We start from the raw sequence: 12,611 nt of genomic DNA, 5'->3' as shown, positions 1-12,611 counted from the left end.
TAAATATGTGCTCTATAGACTTACCACTTACATTTTATAAAATAAAAAGTAGGGGTCACCACGCGTTTTTAATAGTTATACCAGTTGTTTTCAGGTTCTATGAAATCGCTTTTGGGGTCTGTTACATTTTCCCTATCCCCTCCCTAGCGAGTTCAATATTTGCATCTCGCGCGTGCACTACGCCATTTGTCACGGTTAGCAGTTTGCGGGTAACGTTTTAGCGCTTAGCGATTTGTTTTTAACTGTTAATGTGAGCCATTTTCAGTGGTTAGCGGTCAATGGTTACTGATATGTTGCTTTTCCGCTGTTCCTGGCTTAGGATATGTCCATAACCTGGATTTCGTCGCAGATAAATCTTTCTTGTTTTTAGTCGCGCGCTTGTTCGCGTAGTTGAATTCGTCATTTTGAGTGAGCAAATTAATTAAAAGCGCGCTCGCCCAGTGTGATCGATGCATTGCGTGATGCGCAGAACAAGTGCGCAGTAGCAATAGGAGGCACCGTCCTTAAACTGACGTACATCCGACTCCCTTTCAATTAATATCGCCGTCATGGCCAGAAATTCCGGTCAACGCCACGGCGCACGCGCGAGTTTAATTGGCAATATGGCCGCCAAAAACTGTATGAGAGAAATAAAACAAATTAAAACAGAGCAAGTTCTGGCCTACCGGGAACAAGTGCCGCCCTCTTCTCGAGTTCTTGAAAGGTCCTTCGGCTATTCTGATTAGTTTTTTTTTTCATCAACAAATGATACTGGCCCTGCTTTTTATCGATGTTTATTTTCGAAGCTTGGCTCATACAACGCTCTATATTTCAGAGGCTTGAAATCCAATATTTGCATCCCAAGCAGATTTCGATCCGCCGTAGCAGATAACATTTGCTGAATATCCCAAGTGCCGCCCTCGTTTGAGGATAAGCACCGTATGATGTACTATTTGGCCAATTTTCACCTTCGGTGCTGATTTCTTCGCCCTGCTTTTTGCTTTTAAAAATCTCGTAAATCGTCGAAAAGCAAACCAGGCGGCAGTCCATGTTGACATCCAAAATCCGCTGTCTTTGAACTGCGATATTTCAGCCGTCTTTGCTCCAATTTTGCTGCAAAAGCCATCGTTTGAAAGCTCTTTTGCTCCATTATTTTTATCGTGCAATACTTTTGACCAGTGGTTTCCCTACTACACAAGATATACATCTATGTAGGCCTCATTCTTGTGTCTTCGTAGATGTTTATGAGCCCAAAGTCACGCTTTTGAATCAGCGGCTATTACCAACTTTCGTGACCGCTAAATGTATGATGCATCAAAATTCGCCAAATCCGATGTCCGCGATTTCTGGCCATGGTAGAGGTGAATTCTGTGTAAAGTAACCGTTGCTGGAACTATGAAAATTAGCAAAAGCTAAATTCCGAAGTTTTTTTATTTCGACGACATTTCATTGAAGAAAAGTTTTGAATTTTGACGCATGAGCGAGAAACTCATCTTAAAACAGAACTGTCAACTAGTAAACAAAATATAAAAATAGACACAACAACGTCGCGCTCTTTAGCGACATTTCTCTCATTGACAGAACTTTAAATGGTATCGTCGCGTAAATTCAGAATTAAATAAAGGCAATTAAAAGGTAACTAGGGATCTCCGCATTTAGGCTGGCCTAAATCTATCTATTAAGCTTATCCACTGCGACCATTTTTTTCTACAAGAGACTCCTTCTCCTGGTGTCTTTAACTTCTTCCTAGCCTATCACCACACAAACTTCCTTGTAAAAAAGACTCAAGTAAATTTCAAGTGCTATTTCTAAGAAACGTTGAAAACAGGGAGGGAGGGCATAATTTTACAAAATGGACCATTAAAAAATCTTCAGTTGTATTGATGCAGTTAATTAAGCCCACTGATTTGGCTCTATATTTATTAAGATTTTCAGAAATTCATACTGTTTGCCAATGGATATTATAGCCATGCAGGAATATTTCTATTTTCTTTGGATGGCTCCAACTCAAAGGCCACACAAGTACCAATAGAGCTCAACATGTATCGGCCGGTTGCACTTGCTCTGGACATTATAGAAAATAGAATTTACTGGACAGACACTGGCCTGAACACAATCTCGAGGGTGTTTATCAATGGATCGTCACCTGAAGTTATCGTTTCTGAGAATGTTCATGACTCGTATGGACTGGCTGTTGATCTATTGGGGAGAAATATCTACTGGACTGACTCTTATGCAGACAAGATTGAGGTCAGTAGAATGGATGGAACAATGAGGAAGACACTGATACACCAGGACTTAAAAGACCCAAGGGATATAATACTTGATCCCAACAAAGGGTAAATATAATATTCTGCTAGCGACTTTTCGTTGTATTTTTTAATAGAGAAAGTATATTTAAAAATTCCAGTCATAAATCTTTCATCTTTGAAGTTTAAGATTTAATTAACCAACCACATTCTTGATTAGGATTACCATAGTAAACGTTATGCCAGGGCCGTGACTAGCAAGAGGCATGGCGAGGCACTTGCCTCGTCTATATTTACACCAAAAATTAAAAAAAATGTTTAGTTGAAAAATAATCCACAAAGATGGACTTTTCAGAAGAAATACCTTGTGAAAAGGGGGAATTGGCGTCAGACGTGCATCTAGATTTCAAAATTCGCGGCTCGCGCAAGCTATCACCGATCTATGCCAAAAGTCTGGTTACGGCCCTGAATACTGGACAAAACTGTTGCTTTCCTGAGTAAACGGAAGACGTTTTCTCTGTGAACAGTACTTCCTAGCATACACAACAGTTATATTGTCTCCAAGAAACGTTTAGTCCTGTGAAACCATGGGCGTACAATACAGGAGAAAACGCAATAGAATTTGGAAACAAACATTGGGGAAAATAAGAATGAAGAATTTCAAGTTCAACCTACGCAATGAAAATTTAAGGGAATGGCAACCCAACTTATTAGCAATCCATCAAATTTTTTTAATACTACGGTCTGTTCTGCCAGTCTGTCTGTCTGTCTGTCTGTCTCTTTTGTTAAACGTTTTGTTGGACACCTTGTAGTAATTGGACACTTTAGCATCGCGCGCTCCAATTTGGCGAAAATAGGGCGTGCTAAGAATTGAACCAATCACATTCGAGAATTTTGTTATAGTCATGATTAGTAATCGTCAAGTAAGCAAGTGCATCTCTGTAATAAGCGTAAACAGCGCGATTTCTGCTTTTCGTGTATTATTAGGACTCTATTAGCTAAACTGTTGCCGTCACATTTATTTTCTCTTTACAAATCGTTACACAGATTAATGTACTGGTGTGAAGTGGGTAGTAAAAGCAAGATTGAAGTCGCAAACATGGATGGCGATAAAAGACGGATGCTGGTTAGAAGAGGACTGTACTATCCAAACGGTCTTACACTAGATGAAGAAAACAACCGGCTCTACTGGGTGGACTCAAATTTCGATACCTTGAAATACTACGACTTAGAACGTCATGCGATAACAACTTTGTTAGACCGCAGTTCTATCTTGTCATATCCATTTGGTTTGACGTCGCTTGATGATCAGTTGTACTGGACGGATTGGTATAAGGATGCTGTTTATCAGGCGAATAAGACTTCACCTTCCAATGCAACGGTTCTTGTCGGTGGCTTTAGACAACCCATGGATATACATGCCTATAACAGAAATGTAACCCTTCCAGGTAAAAAGCTTACATAACAATTACTTTCATTACCTAGTTCACTTTTCTAAAAAGCTCAAAAATTCATTTTTTCTGAACTTTCTGCACCCTAGTTCCCAGGAGATCCTTTTCCTCTATCTGCCCTTGTAATCATTTTCCAAAACTCCCAGTAATTAGGAAATCCGCGGACTTGGAGTGGTTTCTTTTGAGTGTCCGTCCGTGATTGTCCGTAATTTCTGCTCAATTGTTGCGTCTGACTTAGAACAAATTCGTCGTTGTAAGCTTTGAGTATTGGCCGCGCTACAGCGCCTGATGTTTAATATTAAAACTCTGAATTAATATGAAAGATCCAAACACACGAAGGTATTTTTGTCGTCGAATTTCTTTAAAAGTTTGACAATTTTACTTTTTCCTCGTGTGTTCAAAAAAATATTGTATATTATTAAAGAATGCAAAAGAAAAGGAAATAAACTTGCTTCCAAAGTTCGCTAGGGATGCCCTTCTTCACAGTCCCGCACCCTACGTAGAATGAGGACTCCAAAGGCGTATTTAATCGTAGTTTCATAGAAAATCCCACAGAAGACGACTTAAAATATGTAGCTACCTCACGAAAGAGTGGTCCTTTGAATATGAAAAATTGACAGTTAATGAACTAATGTATAGTTATAATTTGCTTCATCATCAGTTCACAACTGTTCCTTGTCCTTTGGTGGCTGTTCTCATCTCTGCCTTCTTAGACCAGGTGGCGGATACAGCTGCTCGTGCGCCGATGGCTATCGTCTTTTGGAAGATGGAAAGACTTGCACCAACCGTACAAAAAGTAAGACTAACTATTCATACCAATATGCATCTGTATGCGTGGTAGGTCTGGCAACAGTTTAACGATCAATAAAAACAAGAAGTTGCAATCATACATATAATAAGGCTGGCTCTTCATAACTTCATACAAGCATGTCAACTTCTGTTACCTCGTACTTTCAAAACTACCTTCTTAAAGCGACCTTGAACATACAAAAAAATAGGAGAACAAAATAAAACGTCATTTCTGCATGAGTGATAAAACTTTAAAAATTGAGTCTTTTGCGATTAAATTAATTTACAGTTAAAATGGTATTCTAGTTTTTCTTGAAAAAAGTGGGAAACTTGTTTTCGTTATTTCTGAGATTTTCAGAGTTTCTTACTGTTCGTCGACAGTCAATCAGGAATAACTCTGTTTCCTTTGGTTGGTTCAGACTTGGAAGCCAAATCTGTACTAACAGAGCTCAACATGTACCATCTTTTTCGGCACCAATCAGCTTTTTTACTCGTGAATGCATAATGAAACACGGAGCGAGCCTATAAATAGCCCCCCCCCCCCCCCCCTCTAGCACTTAATTGGCTTCTTTTTCTTCAGCAATGGCGGCCGATGGCGGCCAAAGTAACCATCGCACAACAGAAGCGGGCGCCAGAAGAAATAGCGTTGTTTTATAAAACAACGTTTTCGCTTATGTAGAATGAAAGATGGTAAATAATTATTATACAGTGCAAAACATACATATTCACCTTTTGTAAATTCTGAACGGAAACGATGAATTCGCTTCGCTCGTTTCGACAACACTCCATTAATTTGCGAACATTCAAATGTTGCCGCTAACTGAAACACCAAAACCCAAGCCTGCGATCAATGAACCATCTGTTTTCACTTATTTGAGCATGCCGAGAGTTGACAGAACCAAAACCAGTCTCGTAGCCGCCTCGGATAATCGTATTTTGGCGCGATATTCAAATTTGTGTTGTGACTACGTTTGTTTGTGTTGCGACTTGCGAGCAAAATGAAACCATGCTCAGCGCTTCCTCTACAAACTGTTCTGTTCAGAACAAGAAAATTCGCAATGAGAAGTACTACGAAGACAACAAGGAAAACCTTAAAAATAGTAAAGTCAGATTCCAATTAAATTTGGAAGTAAAAAAGGAAAAAGGTGACTGGCTAAATGCCATAAAAACAAAAATTGATTTCGTAAAAGACCAGCTACACTTGAGCACCAAAAACACAAGAGCAGCCAATGCTCACCTTATGCAGGGGCGGATCCAGGATTTTTCAAAGGGGGGTGGCTGTTTACCAATATTTTTGTTTACTATATTGTTTAAGCCCCAATTTGTTTATGAGGGAGGGGGTTTCAGGCTTTTAGGCGGTTTTTTGAAAATGGGAGCGCAAATTATTTTGGGTCTGAGGACCATATTTCATGGAGCCATAGGCTCCATCCCCCTAGGGGGGTCTGGGGGCATGCCCCCCGCAGAAAATTTTGAAAAGTTGAAGCCTCTTAGACGTGATTTCTGCGATTCTGAGCAGCTTTATACAGCTGTCAATTAAGTTATTAAAACACTGTTTTTCCTTGATAATTTGGCAAAATATTCTTTCCTCAACTTACCTTGAGTTATATTTCGGAGAAAAAGTATAGTTTTATGAAATAAACAGTGATTGAAATTTGACAGGCCACGAACTTACAGGAAAGAACAGATATGCGTTGTTTTGCTCACCTACGTGCGTAGAAATTTTTAGCTCTTGGCAAAGTGGCCTTGGGACAACTTTGGCGACTTTGCCTGCTTGTGAAATCGCTTCGATGCGAAAAAACGGTAAGAAAACTCGCTAAAAAAAGACGTAAATGAAGACGAAAATTATTCTAGCAAGGCTAAAACAATTCTTGAAAGCTAAAAGGAATCTATTTTTTCAAAATTATACACACATGTTCTGTTACATTAAGCCAGAAGTTCGAAAAACAGGCTGTCGAAAATCTCCTATTATGGAAAAATGGCCGTCCTTAACTTTGAACGGCCGCCTGACTATGAGAGGTGAATGGACATTGTCCTTATTTTCTTATTCTTAGTTTCTTATTTTCATTTTTCTGGTGGATCAAGGGGGGTGGCTAGCCACCCAATCCACCCCCCTGGATCCGCCCCTGTTATGGAAGCTCTTCTCGATAACTGGTTAAAGAACAGTCACATTCCATTGGAGAAAAACACCTCAGATGAATTTGTAGACCAGCTGCATCCTTCTAAAGCTGTTCCGTTGCCACCGGAAGAAAAAATGGAAGTTGAGCTGCCAGAGTTGCCATCGGAAATGCTTCGCACAAAAACGCAGTTACATAGCCAATGCAGAGAGAATGATGACATTTACCTAGTTTGTGGGTCTGCAATTGAGCGTCTATTTCTGTATCTAACCGAGGAGCATAGTTTAATCTGTCACTGTAGAGAAAGGTTTGACTTTTCCACCTTCAAAGTGGGCAGAGTCACGAAAAATAATCATTGCTGTAAAGTGGTGGTGGAATGTATGGCCAAAGAAAAGCATACTTTAGAGTGGTTTTCCTCCTCGATTATTTCTGGAAAATACTATGTTAATCTCAGGTAAGAGCGAACTTTTTTACCACATTTTATTTCCATCAATAAAATATCACACTCTGTGTTATATAGTCGAATAAACTCCACACAATGGCTTGTTATTTATTGTATTTATTGTTGTTATTATACAGAATGGTTCACGGATTCACCTCAGCTGGGCTCATTCCATCACAGTACGAAAGTTTATGTCAAGGAGCAAAACTGGGCTATCTGAATGAGCACTATATAGCAGACGGTAAATAACAATTAAGTTTTTTTTAAAAAATAATTTGCCAAAAAATATATTTTTAATTTTTACATTTATGACTTATTATAAAACTGATATGGGTTAATTTAGGCTTCAATATTTTTCATACATAGTTTATGAGGGATCCAGATACCGTGAGGCTGTTGAAATGATGGTTGAATACAGTTTTGCTGAGGAAATTGAGGATGTGAAACAAGATGTTGCATATGACGATGAGGGAACGGTAAGAAGACACATTTTTTTTTATTGAATTTTTAATCTGCAATGATAACAGTTTTTCCTGAATGTAAAACAACCAAAGTCCTTGTCAATTTAGGGTGTTATGGTTGATGGTCGCCATGACTCTGCAAGGACAGCTTATCATACCACAGTCACTGCTATCAGTATGGGGTAAGTATTATTTCATTATTTGTTTCAAAATACTTTACTACAGACTGCAAACTGTAACATATGTATGTTCATAACAGAAGCCACAAGGTTTTAGGAGTGGCAAACTGTTCTAGAGAGGAGATAAGAAGTGCAGAATCCAGGGAGAAACCCATGACCCTTGAGTTGGTTGACAGGTTGAAAGGAGAGGAGGGTGAGTACAGTATACCGTCTCTTTATGGTCTGTAAATGTGTTATTAAACACCAATGTCTAATTGTGGTATAAAATGTTAGGGACCGGTCTTTATTTTGAGAGGGGAGGGGTAATGCAATGGAAAGATGCTATGTTCAAATTCCTCTGACCCTCCCTTTTTATGCAGCACATTTTTCACTGATCCTACCCCATCTTACCCATTCAAGCTAACCTCCCTCATATGTGTGCATAAATTTGTGTGTGCTCCCCTTTTTTCCTTGCACAAAAATCATTGACTGTCCCCCTATTTGCATGAGCCCTCCCCACCCTCTAAATAATGACTGGGTCCCTTAATCCTTTTTAAAATTCAAATACCCTAGGTCTAAACATTACAGAAGTCAGCCACGACACAGTTGTTGGTATAAAGAATGAACTAAGAAGCCGTGGCATTTCAAATTCCTTTGATACATGGCATGGTAAGAAACCTCCTTGCTAGTAAATGGCATCTCTTGGAAACAGAAACAATGTTTACTTTCAAAATTAATTTCCTAGGTGGTAAAGGTGTGAAGAAAGCAATTACAAAAATAGCAAAGGGCACTTTAAAGACTGAGGGAAAGGTGTGGTTCACTGATTTGTCAGACAAAGGTAAACAACTACAAAATCAATGAAACATGATCATCTTTAATGAAGACTTCTAACATTCAACTATCACATTTCAGTGAAAAGTATTAAAACCCACTTCTACTACTCCATGAAAAACTGCGAAGGGGATCCAAACAAACTGAGGACGAGTCTGACAAACATTGTGGAACATTATAAGGTATAACTGACTCTGTATTCCTTATTTTGCATATTCATAAGTAAAAAGCCTGATTTTTATACTACTGGTGATAATGAGAATGTATTAAGTATTCAGACAACCAAATTGCATCATAAAATAATCCCTTATATATCACACAGAAAAAGTTGTGCTGTTTTGAAAAAAAGACCCTGCTTTCTCATTAATTGTAGTTATTAAACTGAATTAAGAAAAAAACACCCTTTCTGAGGTTGACTATTTCTAAATTTGTACAATGTAATCAGCCTACATAACCATATGGCTAGGTTTGTATATTGCCATAACAAAACATTAGCTGAAAATGCACTTAAAAAAAACACACACATAACTCCCCCAAGGGAAATCACAGACACTGCCACCAAGAGTCACGCTGCAAGACACAGGGAGACTATGTGCCCACAAAGAGAATTATCAAGAACCCAGAAGCTGCAGAGGCACTGTTGAAGGCCATAAAGGGTACATCAGTGTACAAATATGCAGAGGATTTTGCTAAGGTATTTAATAGTCAGTAATGTCTGAGGCATTTATGCGTGCAATGGCACAAAAAAATGGCCAATGATGATGATAATTTCACAAGAAATGAAGGCATTATGTGACACCTGTCACAAAGGGGATAGGTAATTGCATACCTATACAAAAATAAGAAAGAGTATTTATTGTAGTAATGGGTTTGTACTAATATCTAGAGTTTAATAAAGGAACACAGTGTACCCTTCCACGCTTTTTTTTGTAAGTACTGACTGTCTTTAATCTTGTTTCAGTGCAGGGACACATACTACATCGAGAGTTTCCATAACTGCCTACTAATTTATGTCCCCAAAAGGATACACTTTGGTGACAAAGTGTATAACATGCGAGTGTACTTAGCATGTCTTGACTGGGTAAGTCACATTCTACTTGTACAATTTCTCTTACCCTAGCATACACCACCCTGTTTTTACTTGCAATACCACTTACTGAATCTTATGCTAAGGAGTGAAAGAACCATTATCTATAAAGTGCAGCCCAGTCAAAATGTGCCAGCAGCCTGTGAATTTGCTTCCTGCAACAGTGTCTGCCATCAACTTTACACAGAACTAATTAGAACAAATATGAAGACTCTTGCATTATGAGTAGCAGGGTAAATGGACCTAGGAACACCTTGAACACATTGTACTCTAAAACAAGCTCCTGGCCTCTATATCTATCTACTTCCTACTACTCCTGACATCCTGTCTCTGCTCAAAGACATTTTGACTGGGCTGAAAGGTGAAACAAATGTTTGCAAAGCTATAAACTGTACCAATGTTATTTCCAGGAGACAATCATGTTGTCTGGTCTAAATTGTACATGAAATACTGGCACTTTGTATTTTTCTTTAATTTACAGAATGAGAATGTTGACAGAGATGTCTACACAACAAAACAGTACCAAAGCATCAAGAGACCAGACAGGGTGGCACCCTTCAGAGTACTGAAGCCCAAAACATATTTTTTTAAGGACAACATCTGGGCAACATTTTTTACTTTTAACTGGTGAAGTCTTTGGGGTTACAGTTCCCTTCAGAGCCATTACTTTCAAATTTTCAAGATGTTATGCATTGCATAGGAATGTGATGGCAAAGACAAGTGTTCCTTTTTTACATTTGAAATAAGATAATTGCACTATCAGCCACAATCTGAGCACCCTCCCTAAACAAGTTTTTATTCCCAAAGCTCTTCTTTAGATAAAATTCCGGGAATTTTGTTTCAAACAAAATTATAAATATTCCTCTATGAGACTTCAATTTAGTTCAAATTCAATAGACAAAGGGCCAATGATAATTTCCAAAATCCTTTGAGTAATTTTACTGTAGAAGTCCTCTTGCCTAACTTATTAGCTACCATAGCATAATATGACTGACTAAAAGCTGATCACACCTAGTTAGATGTTTAACTAGTGGTACCGGTATATTACTTTTTAATGTGAAGCTTTGTGATTAAGAGGGTTCTCATTCAGGCTGATAAGCAATTTATTTACGATGACGGCACATGTCCTTTATACGGAATATTTGGTGGATTAGGCCACCTCTTTCGGACATCGGACACAACACAGTTGGGAAGAACCTCCCGTACATCTTCAATGAAAATTCCCAGTTCATGCTTTTTATTTAGATAGAGGGGATTTTCCCACAACCCAGCCCTTTTAAGCATTCGAAAGAACTCTTTGTAATCCTTGTACCTTTTTGAAATATTCTGAGGACGAGGAAGTCCATTAGCAGAAAGAAAAGAAGCCTTGTCTTGACTTGTTATGCAGGGCAGCTGCAGACAAAAACTACAACAGACTCCTTCTGGTTCTCTTAGTGTTCCCAAGGTGTAAGAGTAATGTGAACTCTCCCTTGCTGAGGGAGACCCAGTACTATTAGTTGTTTTTCTAACAAACCAAACGAGAAAAGGAGGACTTTAAGTAGAATATGATTTATTGAGCTCCTCAAAAAATTATAAGCTTATCTAAATATGACTTTTGTAAATATGTGAATAAAATTTGAACTAAATTATTTTGATAATAATTCATTAACATATTTGTGGGCAGAAACAGTACAGTAAGCCCATAAACTACAACAACAGAAATATGTGCCTTTGATATAACGCATTACATTTTGTAATAGGTCTGACAGGAGTAATTCCTATATGCACAGGCTATTTTTATACCTATCCTTATACCTAAAACTCATCAAACACATCACAGAATTATATAAGCTTACATAATCCAATGCATGTTGAAAATATGAAACATTCGTGAAATAAACTTGACCTTATTTATTGGAGCTAAGACTACTTTTTAACGATTCCACTTTAAAAATATGCTTAACTTCATTATTTACATCTTTTCAAACGAACAACGAGCTTCAAATTACAAATATAAATTTATCTCGCATTCAAGTTGTGCTGAATGTAATTGAAGCAACTGAACTTTGAAACTAAATCAAATATTTCTTTTAATACCTAAATACTTCCATGATAAATTGCAAAGTCGTTGTACTTTCTACTTATTCTAATACAAATTATTTATATTACAAAAGACATATTTTATTTTGGTACCGGCTTCAATTACATTCAACCTCTGTAATGACTGTGCGAATGTCGACCGCGACTATTAATACAAGTTGAGCTATGTTTATAAATTATTTACCAGCTTCATCGTCGTGTTGTACATTATCTTCGCCTTCGGCAACAATTTTCGGTCGCTTTCTAATTTTTCCAACGGTAAGTATCTCCCCGCCGCTGTAATCTACAAAGGAGCAAAGAGACTCGATTTCTTTCTCAGGCAGCAACAGTACCTAGACACGACAAATAATTTCAGTTTGAGTAAACATTATGTTCAACAACATTCGCCCACAAGTAAAAGAAAGAACAAAAATATGAAGTCAAAATCGACAAGAATATACCTTTCTTAATTCCTCGCCTGAAGCCATCGCTCCTGTTGTTTTAAAGTCGATATTTCCAAGCGAACACACTCGATCTTCGATCGCCAGAATTTTTGCGGGAGAGTGAGAAAATCAATACGCGCTAAAATTAGATCTGATAGTATTAACCAATCAAATGGGAGTATGGTCGTCCTTTGGGATTTGTGATTGGCAGGCTGAACAGTTCAGCCTCCTTATATAGGCTCGCTCTGCGTTGAACGAGTATTGTGGGAAAGTTGAGCCATCCGTCCATCCTTCCATCCATGTTAACATTATGCAAATTAGGTATGCTCACGGACGCTTTCTAAATTTCGTTTCCCTCGGCTGTGAATAAAAATACAGCTTTACAAAGGTATCATTTCAAAGAAATAAGTGTAGAAAATACTTCTCCCCTGTAAATGAGAAACAATCGTTTCCCAAACGATGAAATATTGCCTTTTCTTATATAATAATCGCGAACATTCGGAAACAATGACCAGTGACTTTATGTATGTGTTATTAAAAGACTGGGAA

At 38.1% G+C, this 12,611-nt stretch overlaps 2 protein-coding genes across 2 annotated transcripts in view; both read left to right on the top strand.

The window, feature by feature from the left end:
- The window catches only part of LOC144631929 (low-density lipoprotein receptor-related protein 4-like), a 62,069-nt gene that overhangs the window by 3,974 nt on the left and 45,484 nt on the right, over positions 1 to 12,611 (top strand). The window contains exons 5-7 of the mRNA XM_078490507.1: positions 1,907 to 2,318; positions 3,276 to 3,676; positions 4,341 to 4,475. Coding sequence (XP_078346633.1) covers positions 1,907 to 2,318; positions 3,276 to 3,676; positions 4,341 to 4,475 — 948 coding nt within the window. The remainder of the gene's footprint in view (positions 1 to 1,906; positions 2,319 to 3,275; positions 3,677 to 4,340; positions 4,476 to 12,611) is intronic.
- LOC144644837 (uncharacterized) lies at positions 6,597 to 11,647 on the top strand. The gene is made up of 11 exons (XM_078504418.1): positions 6,597 to 7,036; positions 7,162 to 7,265; positions 7,391 to 7,500; positions 7,594 to 7,667; positions 7,745 to 7,857; positions 8,217 to 8,312; positions 8,389 to 8,481; positions 8,556 to 8,656; positions 9,013 to 9,168; positions 9,436 to 9,555; positions 10,043 to 11,647. The coding sequence occupies exons 1-11, from the start codon at positions 6,597 to 6,599 to the stop codon at positions 10,190 to 10,192; spliced, it is 1,557 nt and encodes a 518-aa protein (XP_078360544.1). The 3' UTR covers positions 10,193 to 11,647.

This window comes from Oculina patagonica, chromosome 1 (assembly GCF_052425735.1).
Source record: "Oculina patagonica isolate OP01 chromosome 1, crgOcupat, whole genome shotgun sequence".
Taxonomy (NCBI): Eukaryota; Metazoa; Cnidaria; class Anthozoa; order Scleractinia; family Oculinidae; genus Oculina; species Oculina patagonica.
Note: the sequence above shows the minus strand (reverse complement) of the source record. Positions and strands in the feature narration are given on the sequence as shown.